General features: G+C 35.6%; 1 protein-coding gene across 4 annotated transcripts in view; it reads right to left on the reverse strand.

Moving 5' to 3' along the window:
* KCNT2 (potassium sodium-activated channel subfamily T member 2) overlaps positions 1–26686 on the reverse strand; it is a 114483-nt gene that overhangs the window by 61590 nt on the left and 26207 nt on the right. For 3 of the 4 annotated variants that reach the window (XM_062497195.1, XM_062497194.1, XM_062497193.1), the window contains exons 2-8: positions 24882–24961; positions 18863–18962; positions 15372–15420; positions 14029–14088; positions 10732–10806; positions 10145–10228; positions 9473–9567 (exon numbers count right to left, since the gene is read on the reverse strand). In XM_062497195.1, the coding sequence (XP_062353179.1) occupies positions 9473–9567; positions 10145–10228; positions 10732–10806; positions 14029–14088; positions 15372–15420; positions 18863–18962; positions 24882–24961 (543 nt within the window). Of the gene's footprint in view, positions 1–9472; positions 9568–10144; positions 10229–10731; positions 10807–14028; positions 14089–15371; positions 15421–16108; positions 16166–18862; positions 18963–24881; positions 24962–26686 lie in introns of all 4 variants that reach the window. The other variant, XM_062497192.1, reaches the window with a different exon arrangement.

Raw genomic sequence — 26686 nt, forward strand, 5'->3', positions numbered from 1 at the left:
ACTTCTCTGCATAAGATATTTGCATTTACTTATTTTTCCTCTGCTCATCTCTAAGGAAAAGAAACTTGCAAAATATAGGACTTTATTTAAACCAAAAAGCAGATTAAGTGCTCATTCTCAGCAGCTGACTAAGGCTTGTCACGTACGAAAGCCAATGGTTAAGATGACCTAAAATATAAAATAAAAAGTAACTGAAATGGAATGCCACAAAGAGTTTTGTTCTGAACAATGCATGCAGTTACAGCAGAACCTTTAAACAGCCTTGTCACTTGTATGATCCCCTACTCCTTCAGCAGGAGAGAGCACCCTGCTTGCTCTGCAGTGTCATTCCATACACTGGGTGTTCTGTGCCCATTGCATTTCATGCCTGTTGTTAACGTTTGCAGCCCACAATGTCAACCCATGGCTTGTTCTTCAGTTTTTACTAATGAACACCGACTATTTTTAGCTCCTTATGGCTGTGACTCAGGCATTTCCACTCTAATATACACTTATATATGGCAGAAACTCAAAACTTCCATAAAAGTGAAGAAATACAGCTGTGTTTATGCAAAGAATGGGAACTTATGTTCAGCTTTAGGCATACATTTGAGTTCCTTTGTAAGTACACAGTCAGCTATTTTACTGATGTTGAGATACAACACAATTCAACTAATTTACTACTTTTAACTTTTTTTTTAAGGTTTTAAATGCCGGTGGAGATACTGAACTCACTAATCAGAGAGCTGTTTATCTGGATTATACACTAAAGGGTTTATATGTACAAAGCACTGTTTTATGTGTTTGTATCACCCAAGTGTGACAATCCATGGTTGACTGTGCCTCTACTCTTCACTTCTTTGAAAAACATCTGTCTAAACATTATGGTAATTTCTAATGGATTACCAACTGTACAGAATATTTTTAAGTGCACTTTAGATGCGATTTTTTTCTTTTAAAAAGCATTGCAAGTGCACTAAAATCCTTCTTTTTAGATGATCTGGTATCACAACCTGATTTCTGCCAAAGCCTCTGAGATGCGCTTTCAACATGCCAAAAAAGCATCAACATGTTTAATACAGACACAGAGTGAATGAATAGTTCCTGGAGGCTGGTGTCAAGTCCTGTTTGTATGGCCAAAGTTATATCAAACAACTTTTTTAACTCTTCAGTTTCTGATTTGATAAATACGAACTTTGCTTAACTTCACACCCTTAAAATATAGTTGGAATATGAAACAGACAACAAAAGTGGACAAAGCACCGAAGAGTTATGCTGATCCCAAATCACCATAATGAGTTCACTGGAGACCCAGAGTATCTGATGGCATCTGATAACACCATTAAATGTGTTAGCATAAACCATCACACACACCAAATCTTTGTAAAGTAAAATAAATGGGTTGTCAGCCTAATAAATCAGTCAATGAAAGATATATTTATTTTTTTAAGTCTGCATGATAATGACTTCATTTTTGAGCCAGCAATTGTGAGTGATGATGGTTTGATGCCAGCTACTGAATGGTGAAGTAACATTCTCAACATAGTTACTCACCATTGTTACACTTGGCATTCTATTTGCAACTGTGATAGAGTATTTTCAAAGACAGCATGTGAGTATCAGGTTTTCATTTTAATGCAAAGACAAAATGAAGATTGTGAAATGTAATGCCCTCCTGTAAGGAAAGAGATGGAAGACTAAGTGTTCTAACACTTATTTTGTGTATCAAATTAGCCCTTTAAGGGGAACTATACCTGCTTTTATTTAAGTCTTCCCAAAACCAAAACCTAAGATTTATTTTGCCAGTATGATCGTACAGTATTTCACATCCTCCAGACTCTGGTTACATTCCAGATCAACTTTCATTCCAGCATTTTATTTTCCTGAAGTTATTCTTGTCACCCTTTTTCTGAAGGTAACAAACATCTTTGCAAATGTAACATTTACATTTTCACACAAGGCATCTACTTACAAGCTTGTGTGTTTATAAACCAATGGAAAGCTTACCAGAAAACCTCCATCCTAATAATCTGCATGCCTGCTCTCTTCACCTCCCTGGCTCCCTATGTCAAATCTGACTCTCTTTTTCCTGTGAATCTTTGTCAAGTGATGATAATTTTCAAGACATGCACATCTCAAATGCATATTGCACATATTAAAATACAGTTATTGTTTGGGGGTTTTTATGGAATATGGAATTCTATTATTCTTTGTTATTCCTTATTTATCCTTGCTCTTTGGACATTCACTTCTATGTTTTATCCAAAAACCATTTTATGACATAGAAAGCACATTTTGCTAATTTAATTTTTTAATTTTACTGAGACATTACATACTCATCACACTCACTCTATTTTGTGCTTTGTTCCTGCAAAAGAACAAGGACAGGAATGCATTTAGACCAACTTTGAGGAATTTTACATGTTGCTTTACATGTGTTGGCAAACAATAATTAATTAATATTAGCAATAAGCTCGATTTTATTACCTCTCACAAAATTCAAAATACGATTGCTGGAGAAAGGACACCATGGAGATGCAGTCTTAGAACTGTATTTCTAACAGTACAAACACTATATGGCTCAAAATAATTTGCTTTTTTTCCCTCCATTTGTAATTGTAATTGGTCTTTGCTGCCAGAACAAGCTCTTCTTGTCATGGTATCTAGTAATATTATTACTCTATTGCAAGATGTCATGATAATAAAAGCTGAAATTCTCCCAATGGCATACTCAGAGTGCATAATGTTTTCCAAAATATTGTGACTCCCTAATATTCGCAATGCATCTTTAATGTAAAGTTGTCAAGATCATTGATGTAAATATTAGCAGCACTTGGTATTTGAGAGAGATTTTTACATCCCATGGAATTTATTGGGGAAAATATTGGGAAAGAATCTGAGTGACATTTTATCTCCTTCTTGGGTAGGGATTTGGCTTTGACTATATGATTTGCACTCTCCTTAAATCTGCATATTCTGATTCCTGAAGTTTCAGTACCTTCACATGGCATTAAAAAATTATTAGAAGAGAAAGATAAAAACGCTTCAGAGGATAGAGGCTGGAACTTTCAGAATGCTAAGTAAGTACTTTGATGTGTAACTCCTATCAAGAGTAAAGGCCTTGCAAGACAGGCTGAAAATTCTTCCCAGTGTCAATAAAATATTGATTTATAGAATGTACTACTAGACTGTGAAATGGCAATTACATTAATTGTCAAAGAATTATTTACTTGACTTATAATGTAGGTGTACATACTGTATTGTACTGAAATACTGAGATATTGTGTGCTACAACAGAGAACAAAAAATGTGGATAAGTTAATTTTGCCTTTCAAATTTATACAAATTTAACTTTGCCCACCTATATCTACATTCAGTTTGGAACTACTGATTTTCAGATTAATAAATGACCTGCAACCTGTGCTAAAAAATTAGCTAAGTAACTTGAAAAGATCACAAGTACATGAAGCTGTCTTATTTTCCAGGGTGAAATAAAAGAACAGAAATCTCTCAATCACATTGTTTAATTGCTTAATTTAATGTTTCTATATATATTCCAAATAGAAGAATTTGCTTATAAATAATATTGTTGATTCCCCATTTTAGAGAGATTTTGTGAAGGCAGCTTTCAGAGCTATCATTTAGTCTGATTATTTTTTATTTTAAGCAAACAAGATGACTACAAATGTATCTCTCATACTAAGAAGTTAATTGAGATTGAACCTTCTAACCTTTATGACTTTTTTCCACAAATCACAGTAAATAGACTATTCAAATTGTTATTAATTTCACTGGTGTCTGTGTCTAGTTTTAAATATTCCATTACATCAGTGGCACAGAGAATTCCCTGCATGAGCCATGGGAAAGATGCTGACCTAATTATTTTAGAAATAACTATGTAGAAACATCTAAAAAGATTAACAAAGGAAATATTATGTCACTACCAAATTAATAACTAAAATAGCATGAAAATCACTGTATAATTACCAGGTTTCCATAGAAACTGTCTTTGATGGGTAGCCAAAAAGACTTCTGATTGAGCTTCAATACTTCTGCTCTCCCTATAATACATGATTTCTGATCTGCCTTTCACAAACAACTAACCAGCATACATCCTTATCCTACACTCTTTAGCAACACTCCTCAACAGCACTAATAACTCACATGCTTTTTTCAGATCTGAACTCTTGAACTTGAATATGAAAATTATTTTTAAAGTGTATTATTACAAAGACATCAGGAAAGAAAACTGAATACAGTAATATTTCTGTGTTGTCACAATGAAATAGTTGCATAAAAATATGAAAAGGCATTAATCAAAGAAACAGTTGTGGGTTTTATCTCATCTTTTCATGGTAATTTTCCATTAAATTTACTAACCTTTTGAAAAGCCTTGGCCATTTAAGGACTAATCACAGGCGTGAAAGCAAATGGACCCCAGCGCTAGCAAAGGTGAAAGAAGTGTGGCTATCCCATCAATTTGTATTCCAAAAGAAATTCTAGGAGTTTTATCTGAATTAGTTTCATTTAAATAAACTAAATTGGCAAACTAAATCTAAACTATTTTTGGCAACACTGTTTTCCCATGTGTCTTATACAGCAGATTTCAGCAAAGCCACCTTAGAAAGTTCAGTACCTAAAAAAGATGAATTCTGTATTCGGCATGTGCTTCTTCTACCAAAGCTCACAAGAATGTTGGCCTTGAGTTCATGCAGAGTTTTTTCCTGGAAGGCAGTATTTTACATGAACTCTAGTTGAATTTATAGATCATTTGCTCACAAATAGTAAGTGGATATTTTAGGAAATGTTTTGCTGTTGACATCCCAGGAGCTACACAGCCTTTTCATTGTCCTCTCACTTAAGGAAGTGTAAAAGCAGTGTCTGAACTCAACCTCAATTTTTATAGCACGCATGTAGAAAGAAAGCACCCATCCACACTGCCCTGGTTCCAGGAATTGAGAAGCAGGACGAGGGGAGGGTGGGAGTTGGTACAATGGATGTGGAAGGAACTGCATGTGCTACTGGCCTACTTTTAGAGCTACCTGCTGATGTTTGGAGAGCACTGCACAGGAATTTCAAAACAAGAAACAGAGATCCCATGTTTGAAACAAGCAGGTTCCTGACAGATCTGCTTTGTTTCAGAGAAAGAAAAGTACCACTGCTATTGCTTCAGTACTTCGTGAGATTCTTGTAATAGCTGCATAATTTCTTTTGTATTATTTACAGTTACTTAGAACTTTCCATTAATGTTGTATAACATTCTGTGATTTAAATTCTGCAACTCTTGTTTATTCTGTTAGCTCCTGAAACTTCACATGCTTTACTACTTTAGAATAATTGGATTCTGAAAGACAGAAGCACAGTCTTATCTTCTGCTGTCCTGATACGCAGAAAATCTCTCTAAATCAAACTGAGACTAGTCCTGAACGCTGATACTGCTGTATCTTTTTTATTATTGCTCTGTACAACAGAACATAACATCACAGAAAGAACTGTAGACCCAAAAATCCATATTTTATTTTACATTATATAATCCACCAACACTTTTCATCCTACTTAAGGCTAGGCATCTCTCTTGGATAACTGCCATGATAGGCTCCTGTCAAAATTGACACAGAAAGGTAAAGTCGAGACCTCCATGGGGTGCTTTAGCTCCCTTCAGATCATCTTCTGAGGTGTTTATATCCACTTATTGATAATAAAGGGAACTGAAGCACTGAGATATATTTTTCTCTCGAAAATTTTCTGTGATTAATCCTTTCTTGGTTGGGTGTTTTTTTTTTCTTTGATACATTGTCCCAGTCATAAGGTTTTGACTTGTCTTGTTTGGACTAGATCATTGTTGGGATTTGTCTTCATCCTTTCAAGCAACTTACTCCTACTGCTTCCTCCTGATGAAAACTGTGAGTGGGTAATTGCCTTTGAGACTACAGTACTGGCATTCTGTATTCTTAGGTATTCTGTAAGCTACTGTGTGGAAACATCCTTATTTTCTGATGCTGAAAGCACTGAAGTGTAAAACATGTTAAGATTGACCTCAGTGAGCTTTCCATGAAAGCGTAAGCAAAGTTTGTGCAAGTTTGAGTATGAAAAAAGTATCTGTCCATCTCAAAGAATTTGTAGCCACCTTCTTCACAAGCTAATCACTCTACACTGGTGATATATGACTAACACTGCTTTAGAATTCAAAATAACTTCTAATAGATGATTCACTGTGCCACAGAAAGATGCCTGAAATACTCATTCACTGTTATTTGTCTTCTTGTACAGTTTACAGAAATAATTAGTATTCCATTTGACAAACAAGTGCAAACATCCATTAGCTTAATGACACAACACATATTATGACTAGGTCTGTAATTCTCACTAGAACTCTCTTAATAGTAACTGCTGAACAGTCTGTCATATTGGAGCACACGTTTCAGATGTAAAATTGCTCTGGTTACAAGGCCACTGAGATGCTTAAAGAAAGAAAAATCATTGGACAGCCTAATCTGTCTTTCAAGTCAGAAAAAGAGAAAAAAAATATCCTTGCATGTAATCTATAAATTACAGATACACTAAAATGGTCTTATCGATTTACTGACCTGCAAATGAGTTCCACCCCCAGATCCATAAACAATTATCACCAAAGATCAAAGAGTCGAGTAGAGCATAAATTTTGTTGTGATTACTGTTTGCTCTGTAATAACATTGAAAATTGTCAGCTGTTTACAAAAACACAAAAGGAGCCTTTCTTTACTATATTCTGAGTGCAAAGGGCAGCCTGAATAATGGTATCTAAAGACTGTGAGATTAGCCAATCAGTTGTAACCTCAGATTATTTTTTTTAACTTTTCATTGGAAAGCTTCCATCTGAGTTGTAAGACATAAGATGGCATGTGCCCATCTGTGCAACCACCACTTATAAGATTCTGATGTGGAGATGTAAATGATGGCTTTACAGATGATGTATGAGGTGAAATTAATTTTCTGTGTGTTTCCTGCTAGTTATGGTAAAGTTATTTTGAAAATACTTATTACATACAGACAGGAACAAGGACAATGAGGAATCTTTCTGGGCATCCTACCATCTTGGACTTCTAATAAAATCATGTAATTCCCATTAAAAAGCTCCATTCCATCTCTGTCTCTGTCTGCCAAAAAAAAAAAAAGGTGGCTTTGAACAGAAAATCCTTTGTTTTAAAGCTATACTGGCTTCACAAGTGCTGATGCTGCTCCTGTTGCAGATGGCACAAGCCTGGCAACCAGGAGCTAAGGGGACTGTGGGGTTTTAATTGAATCCACACAGGGTGTGAGTGTCAGCAGGGAGGCTCGATGAGGGCAGGCACACCCTGAGCATGTCCCCCATCTTTGAAGGGGAAAGTGCTCTGCAACTGAAGGCACTGTACTCAAGCTACTAATCCAGACTTAGTAATTTTGCTTTACTGAAGCCATGGTACTAGATGGAGCAGGGCAGTGTTTCTAAATGGAACCAAAACCTGCTTATGAAAACAGACTGGTGATTACTGAAAAGTTTGTTGTGTGTTGTGCAAGTGCTGGCTCCCAAACGTGTTTGGGTTATTGATCTGGGTACTGCTTGCCTTCGCAGAAAATATGAAAGATGAGTCTGGTGAAAGGCACCCTAAGTGGACAGATTCCAGCAATGGACTTGGGTCCTCCTTCAGCAGGAAGAAATTCATGTAAGCTCTAAATGATGTCTATAAAATTAAAAGCGCTCTCGAATTCGCCATAGATTTAACATAATCAAAGTCACTAAGTTAACTGATTTGGACTGTTTATAGAGTTTGTGGTGTATTTAAAATATATAATCAATAGCATAAAGAAAGAATGTGTAAGAATTCCATTATGTGTATTCACATAGACAAGAGCATCAATCACTTGAAGATAACTCCAGTCTGAGAGAAGCTGAAGATGTCTGAACTACTATTCTCAGTCAAAAAGTGCTTTGTTTCCTTCTTACTGCATTATTAGGTGTCTTCACCTTATTTAGCTTATTTTCAAGTCTAGCAGGGTCAGTCCCTAGGTCAGTAAATAATGAACTATAATGATCTGCAGCTGTTGAGCCCAGCCATTATTACAGGTGAGCTTGCCACTTCCTGCATGTTTTACTGTCAGTTATCATAATGCCTGCTGGTGAGCAAGATACATAATTTGTGCAGCATTTCAGTAAAATATTGAAGTAGGTAGGTAAAAAAAAGGTGAAGGAATATTTACTCAATAGCATCTTGTATTGTAAAAAACTAAAAAGCAAAATTAAAAATGTCCAAGTCCTTATGCATATAAAATGACATAATGTTCAGTAGGAGATTAAACATCACAAAAATTCATTACTGTCGGGAACAGACAGCATTTGTCATTAAGCCCTAAGTGTGTGGCCCTAAGACAATGGGTAAAATTGGACCATTTATTTAGCCACTGGCTAGAGCAAAGTCCTCTTCTAAAAAGCCATGGGCTATGTTACACTTATTACCAAAAGGGTTAGGCAGCACATAACAGTGACTATCAGAAAAGCAAGCTAGAGAAATAAGTAAGAGAAAAATCTAATCACTGTCTCCAAAATGACACACCAAACTTTATCAATGTGCTGACCTAAAGGCATCTTGTCTGGCAAAACAAATACAGGTGATTTAGCCTTTCCACACAAAACCATCTTCTCTCTTCCCTGTCCTCTTGTACACCAGTTTGTATCACACTATACACAGTCCTATATTTCCCTCGAGTACAATTCTCAACTGTCAGGCACTACTGATGAGAAAATTCTGTATGTTAAGTAAGCTACAGAGCTACTGTATAGCCAGACTAATCATGTAGTCTCCCTTATCTGCCTCCAGCCCTGGCTAACACCATATTGCTCTGGCACAATATAGACATGGGGCAATCAAATGGTATTTCCCGTGGATGTAAATTTAAGTTGTTCAGGTCTTACAGCAAAATATTCTTCAGAGTAATACATTTTGGTTGTTTGAACCTACCATCCAGCACCGTCAGAACTCTAGATTAGTACATTCTACACCATCTATAATCTGGATTATTAACAGCTATCCCCTGTAATCCTTAGGGGAACCTGACTCAGTCAAAGTCTTAAGGCTAAGATACTGCACATTCTTCTCTGTCCCAGCAGTCAGAGGAAGGTGACCTTGGTGTGGGTCAATATACTTCTGTTGGTACTCTTCACATGTGAGTGACTTCTCTGCTGAGGTTGCACTCTTGGTACAAATGTAAAGTTCCCCCTGCTTTGTCCTGTGATTTTGCATCACCTGTATTTCCTTCCTCAGAGTGAGAAGGATTCCTTTTTCCATGCATGCACCTTCTGTTTCCAAACCCAGTGCATCCAGACCCCAATAGCACAGGTGATAGTTAACATTTTCACTGAAGTGTTTCCCCCTTCTTATTTCACTGCATGGCTTCCACCAGGCCTGTTGTATCACCAAGTAGGAGAGAAAGAGAAGCCAACATGTATAATAAACACAGAGGGGACTTGGCCACTTACCAAGTGAAGATGAGACATAATAAGGTAGATATTAAAATGAGGACTTGGTTAAACATTGCGGACTGTGTGCGCTGGATGGCTCGGTGAAGATCATTCTGTATTAATGGAAAATAGGTGTTATTTTGGGGTTTGAACCACTAAGTCAGGATCTGATTCTGTAGAGGAATTATGCAGTACCCTGATAGCAATGCAGTCACTCAAATACACTTAAGAGTTTGCTGATAATATAGAAGGTGCAGAAGCACCAGCTGTGATTCTGTGATTATTTAAGTAGTCCTTTGTTGATCACAGCACAATTCTGATCCTATTGCAAGCTGCCTTGAGGTCTGCTCATGTCTAGTTTACAAATTACAGGCTGCAAGGCCCAATTACGGCCTAACAGTTGAGTTCCCTGCAATTGTGTCTGAATGGCAGAGTAGTGAAAGAACCATCCGCTGCCATTTCCTTTATTGGCACAGTAACAATTTATACTAATTGAGATTTCATTTCACGTCTTATTTTTTTTCTAGTTTTCATGCAGAAAGCAGTTTAGTAATGCTTGACCATTTGTATAATCTAAATACAGATCTGGTTAGCTTCCTATTAGGGTGGGACTGTACTGCCAAAACCCCACTAAAGACAATATACTAAAAAAACACAATTCTAGAATATTTATTTCCTTTGCATACTTACGATCATATTTTCTAAAGCATGCTTTGCCAGCCAACAGTTTAAAAATACAGGAATAAACAGGTTTCTTAGGACTGGCCAGAAAATCTGAAAGAAAAATTAACAAATTCATTAGAAGCTTTTCAGATGAGGAATAGAGCTTTACTATTCAAGCAGCAATGAAACACTTGGGAAAAATACTTACTCTTAATGTGTTTCTAGCGTGAGATTTGGCTTTAAATAACATTTTTTGTCTTCTTTTGTGATTAACCACATGCAAGATAATTAGATAAAATAGGAACACAGTCAGTTTTCACTGCAGACATGAGTGATTCTTACATTTCTATAACCAGCTGGTTTATTTTATTGCTTGTACTGCAGGTGGAGTTAGAGGGTTTTGGTTTTGTTTGTGCCCATGGAAGAGGAAGAGGAAAGTTATCTGCATGACTTCACTCCAGTAGCAAACTATCTTCTTATTGTTGGCAAATTTCTGTTCCCATAGGCACAAACTCATCATCCAAATAAGAATAAAATTTTACTTTAAAAAAGTGGGAGTATTTGTACAGATATAAAAGTGCAATGTGCAAATGTATCAATTCAAATATGTTTACCGTGATGATGAAAGGGACAGCATTAATTATTTCCAGGAGAAAGGGTATTCTCAGAATTTGTTCCCAGATATTTCCCTTCAAAGAAAAGGAAAATAAACTCACAATATCACAGTCAGCTTACAAACAGTTTTGATGAGAAATACAAGTGGTATCCCAGTGAAACCCAGGGAATCTCTCCCATACCTGAAATTCGGAATATCATTCATCTCGGATTTAAACACATGACAAATGTGACTATAGAATATAGATCACTCTGGATCCTTTTTCCTACAGTTTATCATAATGTACTTCCCAAGCAAAAGATATATACTTTTAAATCTCCTTCCTTTCATCCTTTGCATTTATCTTTTATCTTATTTTTTCTTTCCCAACTGTTTTGGAAGTAAGGAAGAAATTGAGTGTTTCATATTTGAATTAGGACTACAATATCAAGTTCTCTATTTCTGACACCAACACTTCAGAACACTTCAGGGCTTTTTGGAAGTTGATCTTGCTTCCATGAAATGAGAGGTCTTCCCACATATTTCAGTGAAGTGGTACTGATCTTTTAATTTGCTTACTGCTATCAACAGGATGGGGATAATTCTAACTTTTCCCAAATCTGTCCAGTGACTATGAATGATTAAATGTTGAGATGAAAATCCGCATATTAAAAAAGGAAGGTAGTTGAACTTTAGTGATATATAGCTTTACTAATGCTGTGTATCAGGACTCTGTCATAGGTAATGAAATAATGGTGTAGCACATCCCATGGCAGTATTACAAGAATTTGCAGTAGGGCATTATATTTTCCGTTGCAAAGGCATGTGCATCTTCCCTGAAAAAATAAGCACCTGACACAGCCACTGAAAATGAAATACAAACTCAGTATCATATAAAATTATTTCTCCACTTTTAACTCTTCACATCTGGAAGCCACTATACCTTAGGGACAGGTATTATTGTCTTCCATGTAATTGCAATTGGCAAGAGTCAGACACACAAGTGAAATTATGAGGCTGTGAACTGAGGGGGGTGTGTATGAAGAGTAAAATCAAAATCAAATCTGATTTTTCAAATTGAACCATCTTGTGATTTCACAAATTTCCTCATTTTTAACGTTAGGAGTTTCCTCCTCTGCATTACAGAGAAGAAATGTCACATAATTTACTTGTGCAGCAAAATGCCAGTATGGATGGGCTCCAGGAAATTAGGGATGTATGCAGCTGTAGGATTCTGGCTTCCACATGGAAATACATTGTGAGTTCTACAAAACTGCCTTTTGCACTGAGAATGTATGGTGCTGCTCAAAGCCCTGAGAGTGCCTGAGCACCAGGCATATGCAGGATTGCCAGATGTCTGTGGCAAGTTTTGACAATGGAGATTTTTTGACATAGACATCTTTCAGAATTCTAGCCAAGGACAAACCCTTATGTAATACTTTAGGCTGTGAGAATGCAGATTGTAAACCTCCCATTCCTGGATCCAAGTGATCAGCATCACAACACAGTACTACATCCTTTGCACTCCTCTTCATTTAAAAGCCATAAAATTGTAAATTCACTGTATCATAGTAGTATGACACACTACTCTGCCCTCACTATTCTGCATGTTGAAGCATTTCTCATATGCCATGAACGAGGTATCAGAAAGGTCCATCTCTTGGGAGTGTTCTCTCAAATGGCAGCTTTATTAATTTTACAGGTTATTTGTGAAATTCTAGTAATATGCACTCCAATGCAAACTCAATCATCTTTTTCTTGTTTTCTTGCTCTCTAATTCTCTGACTTGTAAAAGTTAGTTACTTAAATTGTGAAATATTTGAAAAGGTTTCCATTAAGTAAGTAATCTGTCACAGATTTACATGAACCAAGGCACCTTTGTTCACCTTGTCTGTGCAGAAAAGCCTTACAGCGGGTGAAATAACACCCATTCTTGGCTTCAAGAGAATAGTGTAAAACTAGGAAAACAGGACCAGAGGGAAGGAGGTGTTTGCATCAAGTGGACTGATGTGATTGACAAATTCTGTAGTTCCTTGGATTAGTCTCAGAAAGATTTTAGTTCTTTCTCTTACGGGGAGTGGAATCACAAAATTGTCTCAACTTCTGTGACAGGTGTATCCAGCAAATCAGGGTAGTGGAGCTTTCCATCCATCACACACTAATGAGTAACTTCTCATGGAAGTTGATTTGCCAAGAATGCATCTTTTGTATCCACTGAGACTAATACAAATCACAAGCAGAACAGATGAGGAAAAGATACTGCCCAATAAACTCAGGAACACACAAATTGTGATTGCCCTTTACAATTGTGATTGGACTACTTCTGCCCACAATTGATTTGCACTTGTAACTCCCAACACTTAAATAATATATGCTCCAAGGACTAAGAAGAATAATTTTTAGACAGCAGACAACTGCAAGCCTCTTAGCATTATTGGGCACTATGGAAAACATTTATGCCATAATCACTCAATAAGCACACTGAAATACAAGTACCTAAATTCTACTGAGTGTCAGTAATACAAAATATAATACCAAAAAAAAAAAAAAAAAGATTATTCCACAAGATATTTTCATATTTAGAAACCAAATATTTTCATATTTTCTTTGGTAAAGGATTTCAAATGTTTTTAGTATTTTTCTCCTGAAGATACTAAAAATGCAGAGATAGAGCAGAACAAAATGGAATAAAGGAATAATTATATTAGAAAACAATAACTTTTAAAGGAGAATGCAAATACAAAAATACATTGTATTCACATCAAATTATTTCAATACGTTTTCAAAAGATATTCCAATAGCATTACACAGATGGATAACACAAGTATGTAGACAAGTATGTAGATATCCTTTTTGGTTTTTTTTTCTTTTAAGTACTGTCTTGGCCTAGTTTTTCTGTACACAGTTTTAAAGGGCTAAACCCTGAATTATATGTACTGAGTAGCCACGGCTTTGAAATCAAAGACAAATGTGTCCAATACATTATGGACACAAAAATAAAACATCACAATTGAAAAATCAGTGTCAAAAAATCAAGGTCACTTTTGAGAATGTGTTTTCAAATTACAGTGTGCCAGTGGAGAATAGAAAACAGTGAGCATTTAACTGCTGACTTCCACTCTTCAGATAGTAAGAGTTTGATCATGAGTTTGGAAACAGGGCTGCCTGTGTGACAATATGCCATCCTTGAAAACTGTGTTTTTCTCAACTCCCTGCTTGTACATCAGCATGGGCACAGGTACATAAGCTTCATATTTAAACATTTAACTCGTTATTTTTTAATGAATTATGCCTAAAAGTAACAAAGAGTATTTACCTTGTAGCTTAGATAACTTAGCAACAGAGTTTCAAAGAGACTTATTACAGCCACAGACACCTTAAGTGAAGTGGAAAAAATAAGTGTATTAATACCAGCTTTTAGAGAATAGAAATTAACATTACAATGAAAATAAAAGATTATATAAAATAGCTTTTCCATGAATCCTCTGAAACCCTCTCAGCTACAAGCATTTTGCTTGAAACTTAGATATTGTTATTTTTCTGAATTTCATTTATTCCTAAACAGAACCAAAATATCCCCACAAGACAGAGATGGAAACTGCAAATAAGGAAAGGCAGTCAGCTCTCTACATTCTTGTGAAGATGTTATGAATGTGTGGAAAAGCAAATGTTTCTCTTACTGTGTATAATGCAGAAAGTTGAAAGCAGAAAAAAAATATATGGATGAATAATTATTGATTTTAAGATTTAAATGCAGCTGAGCTTGATTTACCAGCCACCAATTAGATTATATGTAGTTAGAGCATGTATTAAATAGTTTAAAATATTTAAATAGTCAAATATCAAAAGAGTAGAATACTTTAATCTTTATAAATATTAAGAATTTACTTAAGTTCTTTGCATAGAAAGTATTTATTTTTAAATGCATATCGCGGGAATATTGCATCAAGATGGATTCTATCAGGCTGGAGCCTGAGGGAAAGCCTCAGGATTTAAAATTTTAAATTAATGCTCCCTACAGCTGAAAACTCTGAAGGGTATACAGTGTCTTTATCTAGAAGTAAAAAAGATGCTATGAATCAGGAAATAATTAAAATACACAAAATTATTAAAATAGACAATCAAAATATATCAGCTTCTACAAATAATTAATAGTTCTAGATAAACTCGGGCTATATTTTCAAATAAATCCCTACCCCCATCAAATAGACATAGTAGAAAAGGTCCATATCCATGGACAAATAAATATCTCAGTATTTTTAAGTCAAATTTAATAAAGTAATCTGAAAGCTAGGCCAAAAATTATTCAAACTGTGCATATTCTAAAGGTATTTTCAAGAGCTTCTTCCCTTAGAAATTTGTGTATTAGGTAGAGGTACAATCATTGCATTGGCATTGCACTAATCATGGTGAGAGAACATAATGGTATAACCAGTCTGGAAGCTTAAGTAGTAAGTATTTTCTTAGCAAAAAACCACATTTCACAGAGACAATCAGTAGAGATCAGCTGATCTTTACGCTTTTGGTGTACTTGGTGTTCAACATTTCCTTGCTGACATCAACATTTCTAAGTACTCTTTCACACTGCTACATTTCTGCAAATCAGTATCATCTGCAGTTGTTACATGGAAATAACTTATTTGGTCATTTACATATTACCTGTAATCCCCATAAAGGTAAACTTCGATTCACCCAAATTATGGGAGACCTGTTCGATACAGTAAGGAAATAAGCACAAAATTAATCATAATCTGGTGTTTCAAACAAACAGACAAACAAACAAAAAAAAGTTGTACATGTGAATGGAAATTAGAGCAGACTTACTGAAAAAATAAATTCTCAGCAATAAAAACTAATACTCGGTAGTTATCTACTGAGTATTGACATGTCTTGTATTTCTAATCCACAGCAAATCATTAGGCTCCTGTGGGAAAGTGACAATCCTTTTGTGTGAACATTTTGCTATCTGTATAATGATATAAATGGTATCTAACTCTTAGGCTGTCATATCTTGGAAGAATCCTATCAGTGCTAACAGGCACTTGATACAGCTCCACAGGAATGGGACACTCTTGGTGGCACAATAATTTCCTGTTAATCATTTACTGCTACTCAGAATTGTTTCGTTAAATTAAGGGCATCCTTTTTCATTTCTGCAAGGTATCAGATCTCACCCCAGCATCCTGTCCAGCAGTTCAATTTGCAATCAAGAGAAAGAATTAAAATATTAAATGTGGTTTGGACATTCAGAAATTGAAGTAACTGCTGAAGATTTATAGAAGCATCCCTACTACATGTTAAAATGCCACCATTCCAGATGGAAATGGATTTGTCTTCCTGATACCTTCCCACTATTCTGTGGACTTTTGGTTTGATGTTTTAACTTAGGAACTCACCAATCAATTGTTCCAGGTGTGTAGTTTTGATTAGAACAACTCCGGTTAAATTCCTGACTGATAGTTGCCGTATCATCCATGCAAAGTCCATTTCCATTAGCAAACGTGTGTGGGAACACAGACATAAAAACATATGGGAGGAAAGGAATATTAATTACATCATGAAGCAGTCTACGAAATGCACACAACAGTTTGAACCTAAGGTAATTGATACATTTTTTAAAGTAAAGTAACTTTCAGAACATACAGCTGTACATGCTCCATATCTGTAGAGAAAGGACTATGACCCATTCCAGGTTACATTTTTTAAAGACTTCTTTTCAAATTTAAAAACAAGACAACTGAAACGATACTTTGTAAAACTGAACAAAGTACACAATATATACTGAAGATCAAGAGACCCCAGAAATCCTAACCCATGGAGAGACTGATACAAAGAGCACATTCTCAACAGGAAAGACTGCAGCAAAGTACACTTGATACCCTCTTTTGAGGATGTGAGGAGTGCTGGAGATGCATGCAGCAGTGTTGCAAGTACAAAACTGGTGATACCCAAGTAAAAATATTGGCCATTATACACATGATGTTATCTTGCCTTTAATTGCTGGCACAAATCTTCCTTTTAAATGGTCATATAAGGTTGTGGGACTATTTAATCTGTTAATGATGACAAATATTCTTGCTCTTCCCTGGCAAGCAAGGTCAGCAGAAAATAAAGGGATCTGCAGCCCACAGATCTACAACTGTATTTGTACCAACTATGAGTGGGACAGTGTTAAATTGTACCCATTTTTAAGGATACTTTATGTCTTAGTATCTTTCCTGTACACACACTGTGCCTGAAGGAGTAAATGAAAAACACCAACTTGTGCAGACATTTCTGAAAAACAGGAAATAAATCTGATGAAAAGAATTCTTCCCAGATTTGCCACTTTAAAACCAACCAGGTGAAAACACCTTCTGTGGCCATGCTCTCAGCACGCTGAGTAGTTTCTTTCATCAGGCTGGGATACAGTACCTAGAAATTACTTTTTCTTTCATATCATCACATCTTTAAGAAAGCATTCAAGCAGGATCAGTATCTCTAGAGAATTAATGAGGTGCCATTTGTTTGTCTGGCACAGCTTCTAAGATTAGGGACTTAGTGGGCAGGCAGAAGGACTTACCTGTATCTTCTCAGGCAGACAAATGTTATTCAGAGACAGAACACACCAACTACACTCTTAGATGTACCACAACACCATGTAAGGGAATAACACGTATAGAAAATATAAATACACTCTCTGGTGAACTGTAAAACACTTGGATTGAAGGACATGCCAGGAAAGGTGTGAGGCATTCAGCAGTCTGCAGATGTATATGAATATGTATCTTGCATATACAAAGTATATTTGGCACGAGGTCTGATATTTTAACCTGCACACCCAGACAGAACCCAGTAGTACAATATACTCATTTGGGCTCACCAGAGGTCTCACAAGGAAAGAATTGCAGCATGCCAGAAAACATGATTCAATGGAAAATATTAAGTCCCTGAGTTGGTAACATGAGTACATTTCTAAGGATGGATTTCCTTTTCTACACAACTTTTTGTGATAACTTTGTGAAAACTTTCCTCCTAATGAAGAGACATTCTAAGGTATATGCAGAGTCAAAAGTAGTTTCTTATGGGTCTTGTTTTTCAGGGAAATTTCTTCACGGCCCTTTTTCAGATCTTACAAATTCTCATGATAAATTTTGACCAAAAAAAATCTCAAATGCATCCTCTGTACTTCCTATTCATATATCCTTCTCTTATGCACTGCTGAATAAAACAAGCACTCTTTACCTCTCTTTGCTTTGGATTTTGTTCTTGTAGAGAATTTCCCCTGTGCACTAGCTGTTTTTTGTGTTACCCTTACTAAATTTAACTGATATCCAAATATTAAAATTAGAAATCAAACTCTGTCCCTTGCCTAACATTGTGTAAAGACTGCTGGTTCTATCATCCTTAGCTTAGTATTTTCTGATGTGCTTTGTTTCTTTCAGCATTTAAGGACAATGAATCAAATCAAGTGAAAGGAAATACGTTAATAAAATGTGATGCTTATTAGCATTAAAAATTGAGGAGATTCAATATTCCCAGCATACAAATACAACAGAAGTACAGGATTAAATAAATTCTAATTTCTTCTACATTTGGTGATTAATTGTGTAACATTAAAAAAGAGGGTCATATAGAATACCATACTGGCAATTCAGAGTCTGCTAAATCATGCATTATATCCATAAATCATTGTGAGTATAGAATATACTTTTGGTCTCACTCTTCTGAAGCATTTAGAGAAAGCAGAAGGCTAGAAAATGATCAATATCATCTGCATGAAAACTCAGTTTCATGTATTTGTCTGTCCATTTCGGGATCTGAGGTTTAAAGTAATTTAGGCAAAATCCAAAAGGAATTGTTGCATAAACTGGCAATCAGGCATTTGCAATTTTACGTAGAAATGTTATATAATAATACATCTAAAATACATGTTTGCACAATTATGTCTGATGCACTGTATCTAAGGAAAGAGTCAGGACTGTTTTAGTGGTAAAGGGAAAAATAATATTGTTACTTTAGTTCTTATTTCCATTCACAATGTAAGACCAGCTTTGTAATTCTTTCAAAATATCTGGAAGACATAAATCCTTCATGTAGTCATTAATTTATTTCTTATAACTTAGATAATGATTTGAGAGAAGAAATGAGGAAGAAAACCCCAAACATACCATCCAAGTCCTTGTGTAGGATCATCCAGGAGCACACGAACTATGTATAGGAAACAGCTTAGTAGCTTGAGAGAGAAATTGAATAATCGTATTCTCAAACCTAGAAAGAAGAAAAGAAAAGAAAAGAAAAGAAAAGAAAAGAAAAGAAAAGAAAAGAAAAGAAAAGAAAAGAAAAGAAAAGAAAAGAAAAGAAAAGAAAAGAAAAGTTAAATATTGTATATAATATTTATTTATTAAATATATTAATTATATATTATATTACATTATATTATATTATATTGCATATCTCTATATGATATTGTTATATCATTATGTATAATTATGTAGCTTAATTAGATAATTATATATTATTTAATATCTATTTCTTTTATATATATATATAAGATTTAATATTATACAGGGGGTTTAAAAGTTTCACCAGCCTTCAAGGTAAAACTAAAAGGAACTAGAAAGATTTGATATAGTAAATAGCAAATGTCTATATAACCAGTCTGGGTTAGGACTCAGCCTGTTTTAATGTAAAGAACAATGCAGTCACTTGTTTGAAAACTATTCTATGCTGTTAATCTTTACTGATGCCATTATTTGGGTCTTTAGTAGTTTGAAAAGTTCTCTTTCTTGGGAGGGGAACCAGAACTACACAACGCTTTTTGAGATACAGGCAACATAAAAAGACATACTTTCAACCACAGGCAGAGGATATGCAGTGGCAAGCATTTAAATATTAATATCTAAAAAAGTCTTCATGCAGTAGCTTCACATACAGAATATATTAACTCTATTCCAACTAATAAAATATTAAACTGGAGTTATTTAATGCTGAAGTTGAATAACTATACATTCAAGAATCAGGACATCTAAAAGTCATGCTGAATGCACAACTGAACTGAATCAACAATTTGTTCTACAGACCATATAAATATTGAGATGTTCTAGCTGAATAGATATGCCACAAATACTATCACAAAATATTACATTATTTCCCAGAAACACAGGTTTAATGCACAAAGACAGGATTCCTTCAAAGGTATCCACATGGACTCTTACTTCTATCACATGGGCAGTTCACTGCCAATCAGAGCCATTATCTACTGAAGAGGAACTTCTTCGTGTTTTTATGTAATTTTGCAGTCATTAGAAGATTAAGTTGTGTATTTTTAGTACTGCTATTGAATTCAGCAGACTTTCTTGCTAGTGTGAATATTTGCATCTGACTCTTAGATGTAAGCATTCATTTACTATCTAAGTTAAAACTATTAGCTGACTAACGTTAAGTGACTGGAGGTCACTTGAGCAATAAATTATTTTTAGTCTTGCAAACTGAGAGTCCAGTTCTGCGTGGCTAAGCCCTTCTATTCAAAGCAGAATACTCTGAGTTTTACCCAGATGTGACTTCCCTTGCCCCAGTCACAGCAAGGACACTGTGCTTTATTGCTGTGTCACAAATACTTCAGCAGGCCTGCTAAACTCAATGTAATTACTTCTGTGGTTTAAGAACTACCCAAATAATGCATACCCAAAGCTCTGTGCATACATTTCCTTCTAAGGAGAGAATCACAATCATTTTATGATACTACTACTTTTTTTTGTAACTTTACTCAGTCCTAAGTTCAAAATCAGCACCTTATAGATAAAACTGATAAATCAGTTCTTATGTCTACCAGTTCTTTTCCCATTAAAACTCCATCTACTACAAATACAGAAAAATAGAAAAGGGATTCTTAAATATTTTACCACGTAATTTCTGAGAGAAATCTTTATTACACAAAACTGCTTATTACTTTTAACTGTGAAGTTTCAGTCATCACATAAGAACTAGATGGACTTTTACAACACTTTTTTTCTGTGCCTTTTTTCTGTGAACTAAGGGTTAAAATGCTGTTGTCTGTGAGAAGTCCCACAGCTGCTAATGGCAATTGGGTTTGAGAATATTAACCGAAGGATTCCTGCTCCCCTATCAAGAGTAATTAGACACAGACTATTTATTCCTAGAGGAAGAAAGGAAAGGAAAGGAAAGGAAAGGAAAGGAAAGGAAAGGAAAGGAAAGGAAAGGAAAGGAAAGGAAAGGAAAGGAAAGGAAAGGAAAGGAAAGGAAAGGAAAGGAAAGGAAAGGAAAGGAAAGGAAAGGAAAGGAAAGGAAAGGAAAGGAAAGGAAAGGAAAGGAAAGGAAAGGAAAGGAAAGGAAAGGAAAGGAAAGGAAAGGAAAGGAAAGGAAAGGAAAGTCCTATTATTTGACTTGGTCAGTGCTATGATCCTCATTTCTAGCTTTTTTGAAGTGTTGCTGAAGAAAACATGAATTGTTTGTTTGTCCTAAGCCTTTTGAAGAAGTCTGCTGGAATATGAATGGTTGCCCTAACAACCAGGCTATTACAACTAGAAAAGTAGATAATGTACAAAAAAACCCCTAATCCTAAACAAACAAAACAAAATATAAAGCCTACCAATTTTGTGTTGTCTAACTTTCTCAGGCAAGTACAGAAGTCTGTTGCTTTTCTCCTGCTTTTTAGCTCTGTAAATGTTATTCTTGGTGTGAAACACTTGTTTTCTGCATTGATAATGGCCTGGTTTTTAATCATCCTTTGAAATTATATATTGGTTTAAATGCCAAAAGAAAACTGTTCTTTTCTGATTAAAAGCTATATCAATACAGCAGACTGATGCTCCAGCCTGCTGCCCTAAACCCTTAACTCTCAAATCGTAGTTCTGATAGATCTAGAACTCAGGCTCTGGATATCCCCATAGGAATGGCTGCTTCCCACAGAATGGAAGGCAGGATTTTCAAACCAGACATGCTTTCATCTAAGGGTTCCAGTCAGCATCTCTAGCGATTGCATTTCATGGCTGGGGTTGTTTATAAAGCAAAGCAAATGACAGGTTCTGTAGCATAGGTGATTGGGTCAATTATTAAAATATAAATATGGAAGAACAGGCTTCAAGTCTATCCTGGGTCACCTCTCCTTGCTCTGCGTGCCTCAGCCATTAGTAACATATGCAACCACCTTGCTACACTTTGGATAATTAGTGGAGGCCTAACAAATGCATTTTTTCTCTGGTAGAAAGATTCTGCAGCCTCCTATCTGGGGATTCACATGTGAGTTGGAAGCAATGCATGTGTCCCACTATCATGGAGATGTAGGATTTCAAATGTGGGAAGGAAGGGCACAAACACTACAGAAGGCATTTAAAACAGGTTTTTAATTATTATTCTGGTTCAAACGAAGCATTTCATATTTGTTTGCTTCCTGTCTATTTTTGTTCTGTATTTCACATTCTGTCAATGGATCAACACAGTCTGCTTGACTTAATTTCTTTTTCTCCATTCAGAGCCAGATTGCTTAAGTAGCAGGGTCATTGGCACAGAATATCTCTATGTTTTGAATATGAGTGGTGCTTGAAACTTTCCTCTCCACCTGTTATGTAGTTATGTATTGTTTAATGGGAATGCAATTTGACTGTGTCTATGTAACAAAGTTGTTACACACTCTTGTCTTACTTAAAAGAAGGATTGATAAAAACATTTTAAAATCTATTTGTTTTGTGAACTAAATATAACTGTCAAATCTTAACATTTCCTTCTCAATTTAAACAAGTATTTGCTATTTTTGCAGGCATTTTTAAGTATAGAGTGATACATTATATTTTACCACTTCTGACTGTGACTTTCACTTTTATTATAAATTCTTGATGCTCTCCTTGCAAGCATTTTTGTAGATTAAATGTCAAATTTAGAGATGGTCTAAACAGAGTGATAGATACTATACCAGATGAGCATTTTAGAATCACCTCCCCTTATTCCTTTCCCATAAATCACAATATATCGTTGATTTTCAGCAAAATCATTTCAGTGGCAGCTGGCTTTAGGAGATGGACCAAAATATACTCTTAATAATTCATATCCTAGTGATAGTTATCCTTCATTCCCTCTTCATTGACTTGAAACTTCCCTTGGTTTTTTCCCCTTCGAGACTTAACATTGGCTGTGATAATGCAGTGTGGTCCTGGCAAGTACAAGCAAGTCATGCTTGTACGACCATATAATTTTCTCTTTTTCCTTTTCTTTGGGAGAGTGCTGAGTGACACCTTTGTAAGATACTTTTTTATACATTGTTTGAATTTGATTAGACATGGGCTTGCAGAAAGATTGAGTGGAAACTAGATTGGCATGAGACAGATGAAGGTTTGTTTCATCAGTTTAAACAAAGATAATAATTAATAAAACAGTTGGTATTTCAAAATACTGGCCCATATGTGATTTAGATCAGGATAGTATTCTGTAGAATAGACCTGACTGCTCTGATTGGCAAAACCATGTGATATTATCAAAAACAGTTTGGTGAACAGGTTTGATTTGTCACACTATCCAAAAAATTTGCTGATATCCTATTGACAATTTTTTTTCTCAATGACAGCAAGACCATCTTTAATATGTGAAGGAAGGTTTTCAGTGCTCTCACTGAACACTGGCTAAAATCTATTATCTTTGTTTATCAGCTCCCTGGTACCTCTGGGCAAGAGACTCCTCCTGTTTCAATGGAGTTTGAATGAGTACATGGGACTGAGTGGCAGGTTACTGTGTCACAGCAGCTTTTTGGAGACCTCCTTTGAGAAGATTCTGGTTCTGAGTACTTGAACATGAACCAAGATCTCCACAAGCAGAAGGAGTGTTTCAGCTTACTAATACTGACTACTTTGGCTTGGGGATTTTTCTTGTTTCATTCAGTGCTTTGATGGCTATCCACAACATTCCTAGGCTATTTCAGCACCTGAATTAAGATGAATTTCCCATGTGTGTCTAGGTAAGTGTAATAACTAATGCATTCCCTATGGATGAACCTCCAGAAGCTTTGTTAAACCTGTTTCTCTAGCTAAAAACCAGGAATTAATTCCAAAGCCCATATTGAAAATGTCAGTTATTCACAGTCCAATGCTTTTTTCTTTTCCCTTTCCTTTTAGAGGAGTATCTTTCTTCCCGCACTTGGAAAGTAAAAGAAGCTTAGCCAATAAAATTATCAAGGTCTGTGATGTAAAGCTAGTATTCATTTATTGCTACCCCTTACAGATAGATTTTTTTTTTGTATGTCTTATTTTTAAAAGCTTCATCTAGTCTCCCCTAATTTTATTTGTCGGGGTATTTTTAGACTGGGACATCAAAAAATTTCTTTTATTTTTTCTGTCTTTTTTCCAGACACAAAACCATTAAACAATTTCAACTGTACAACGGAGAAAACATATTCTTTGTAATCTAAAAGCTTTATGCATAAAGTCATTGTAATTTTAGTTCTTTACATATGAAAGGCAAAGAGAAGGAACTTCAGTCCTGTGACACAGAAGAAAATTAAGGTCAGTTACTGCTCTTTTGATCTCTGAACTTCACTGTCCTAACCAAGATTGGATAATATCCCATGTTTCCACCCACCTGGACCAGCTGCATAGATATATATAAAAAGATTAATATCCTAGTTCCTACACATTATTCTCTTCCATGATGGCCAATGACAGTAAGCACAGATGTCAATGAAGATATATTTAGGTTAGACTACTCTGTTAAGATTTTAAGTAAAGTTAGACTATAGGCTAATGACAAGGACTACATTTCTGAAGTGCCACATCTCCAATAGTCTCCTTTCCAATTTCTTTTTTTCAGTGCAGATAAATTTGAAATTTTAGGAATACATAATAAAATAGAACACTTCAAAAAGCTGGGTATTTTTGCAGCTTTTTTCCATTACCACCTCAAGTGTCTTTGCTTTCCTAGTCCCAAGGTCACGACTTATCAATGAGCATTGCTGCCAGATCAGTGCAAATTAGTCAACTTGATCACGACACAGAAATAAAATCACTATTTCATTTAACAATTCATGATGCCACTAATTGTTTGATCCTTCATGAGCACATTATTTTCAAGCTTAAATATTTAAACTCAGAAGAAAATTAATAACTTCACTGTTGCCTTTTACTGAATTTAATTTTACTTAAAGTATCACAAATATGCTTAACAGAAATTAATCCAACTGCTTACTTGATCTTTGGTTTTTGATGAAGAAGAGCTTTAGTCTCTCTTTAAATGTATTTTCATTCATATAGAATTCAACTTGCACCCTGAAATAATAAAAAAAAAGAAAGTATTAGGATTGGATATGAAAAATAATTAATCAGTATTTCAAAATAATTTGTTTCTCTAACCATCTATTCTTGATATATAACTGGAGGGACTTAGAATGAGTGTTCAGCCAAAAGCCCACGTGGCTAAATGACTAATATTGAAAGTTTAAAAAATCCCAAACCACATAAACAAAAACAACCCCACCACCACGAAGCGGAAGACCTTTCATTTATCCCCTTTACATACAGAATAATTTTTTTTGTTACTCAGACAGTCTACACTGCAAAATAAGAAGGCTCTATCCTTTCGGGATTTTAATTGGATGACCATTCTCCTATTTGCATATTAGTAGGGAAGATTTCCCTACTTGATGTCCAGGTTAATCTTCCCATCTCAATTGAACTCCCTTCCTGTAAAAGTGACATTTTAATGATCCTTCTTTTTTCTATCTTGTTCACATTTCTGTTAAATGTTCATGCCTCAGTCCACTTGTTTGTACTCACCTATAACCAAACACTCATGGACCAAACAAAATCACCCTCTCTGAACTTGTTTTTGTCACCATGAAATAGTGAGAGCTGAAAGCAAGATTTATGTTGCAATCCCCCCAGTAGTGTGCAGAAACTAACTCTCCCCCTGATTATATTAAAGCAACAGGGGCATCTTTCTTCCATTCCCTCAGATCTACCTGGATATGTTTCATCTGTCTGTCCCTCAGCTCAGCCTGAGTACCACTCATGCAGTAGCTACACAGACTACAAGAGAGAACTGTTGCAGGGACTGGCCAGGGAGGAAGTTGTGCATTAGTCCTGTAGAAAAACCCAGGCTGTTCAGAGTTGTGGAGCTCCAGTGCTTGCTGGAAGATGAGAGCAGCATTAGTTTCATTCTCACTGAAGTCCCTGTTCTACCCAACATAATGAATCTCCCTCCCTAAGCCAGTTCTCCCCCAGCAATGAATCTCTACTCCAGCACATCTGTGTCTTCCTGAGAAGTCAGAGCTCAGCTGGAGAAGGTCTATTATTGCTAGAGAATAAAGTAACACCATACAAGTGAGTTACTTCCCTACATCTCCCTTTCTCTGTAGATCATCATGTTTTGCACAGCTGCATGTACTTGTTCTGTTCATAAGCATGCTTGAACTTTATTTCAGCATTTCTTCTCAGCAGTCTTTCATCAAATAACTGTACTTCCACTACTTGGTTTTATATGTAGTCATATTTTTCTAGCAGAATCCTGACTTTAGTTTTTCCCTTCTTGCATGTGAAGCCTTTTGCTGAAACAATTTTTGTATGATATGCAGTTATCTGTAGTGTCTCTCAAATAGTTGTCTATACCAGATATTTCTGTACACGTACAGAATTGGATAGTTGTTCACTTATGGGCTTAGAATGGGTGGAATCACAGGCAATGTGACTTTTCATGCCTGCTTATTACCAGAAGTTTAGGCATATCACTTTGTAGGACAGGGTAATAAAAATAAGGCTCTATGATTCCCTCAGTGAAGTCAGTTAAAATTAACTAGCTATTGCCTTTGGTGTGTTTTATTGTAGTGTTCCTTGTAGGATGGGTAATTACACTATTTCCTATTCAGAAGAAGCACAAACACAACCTTATTTTTAAGAATCTATTTTCCAAGGTACTTACTGTCATTAATGCAGTGACAGCTTTAGTGGGAAACATCTCCCATGATTTGGCAGCTGCCACATGCTAAGTGTACATAC

This window comes from Cinclus cinclus, chromosome 8, assembly GCF_963662255.1.
Source record: "Cinclus cinclus chromosome 8, bCinCin1.1, whole genome shotgun sequence".
In the NCBI taxonomy this organism is placed as follows: domain Eukaryota; kingdom Metazoa; phylum Chordata; class Aves; order Passeriformes; family Cinclidae; genus Cinclus; species Cinclus cinclus.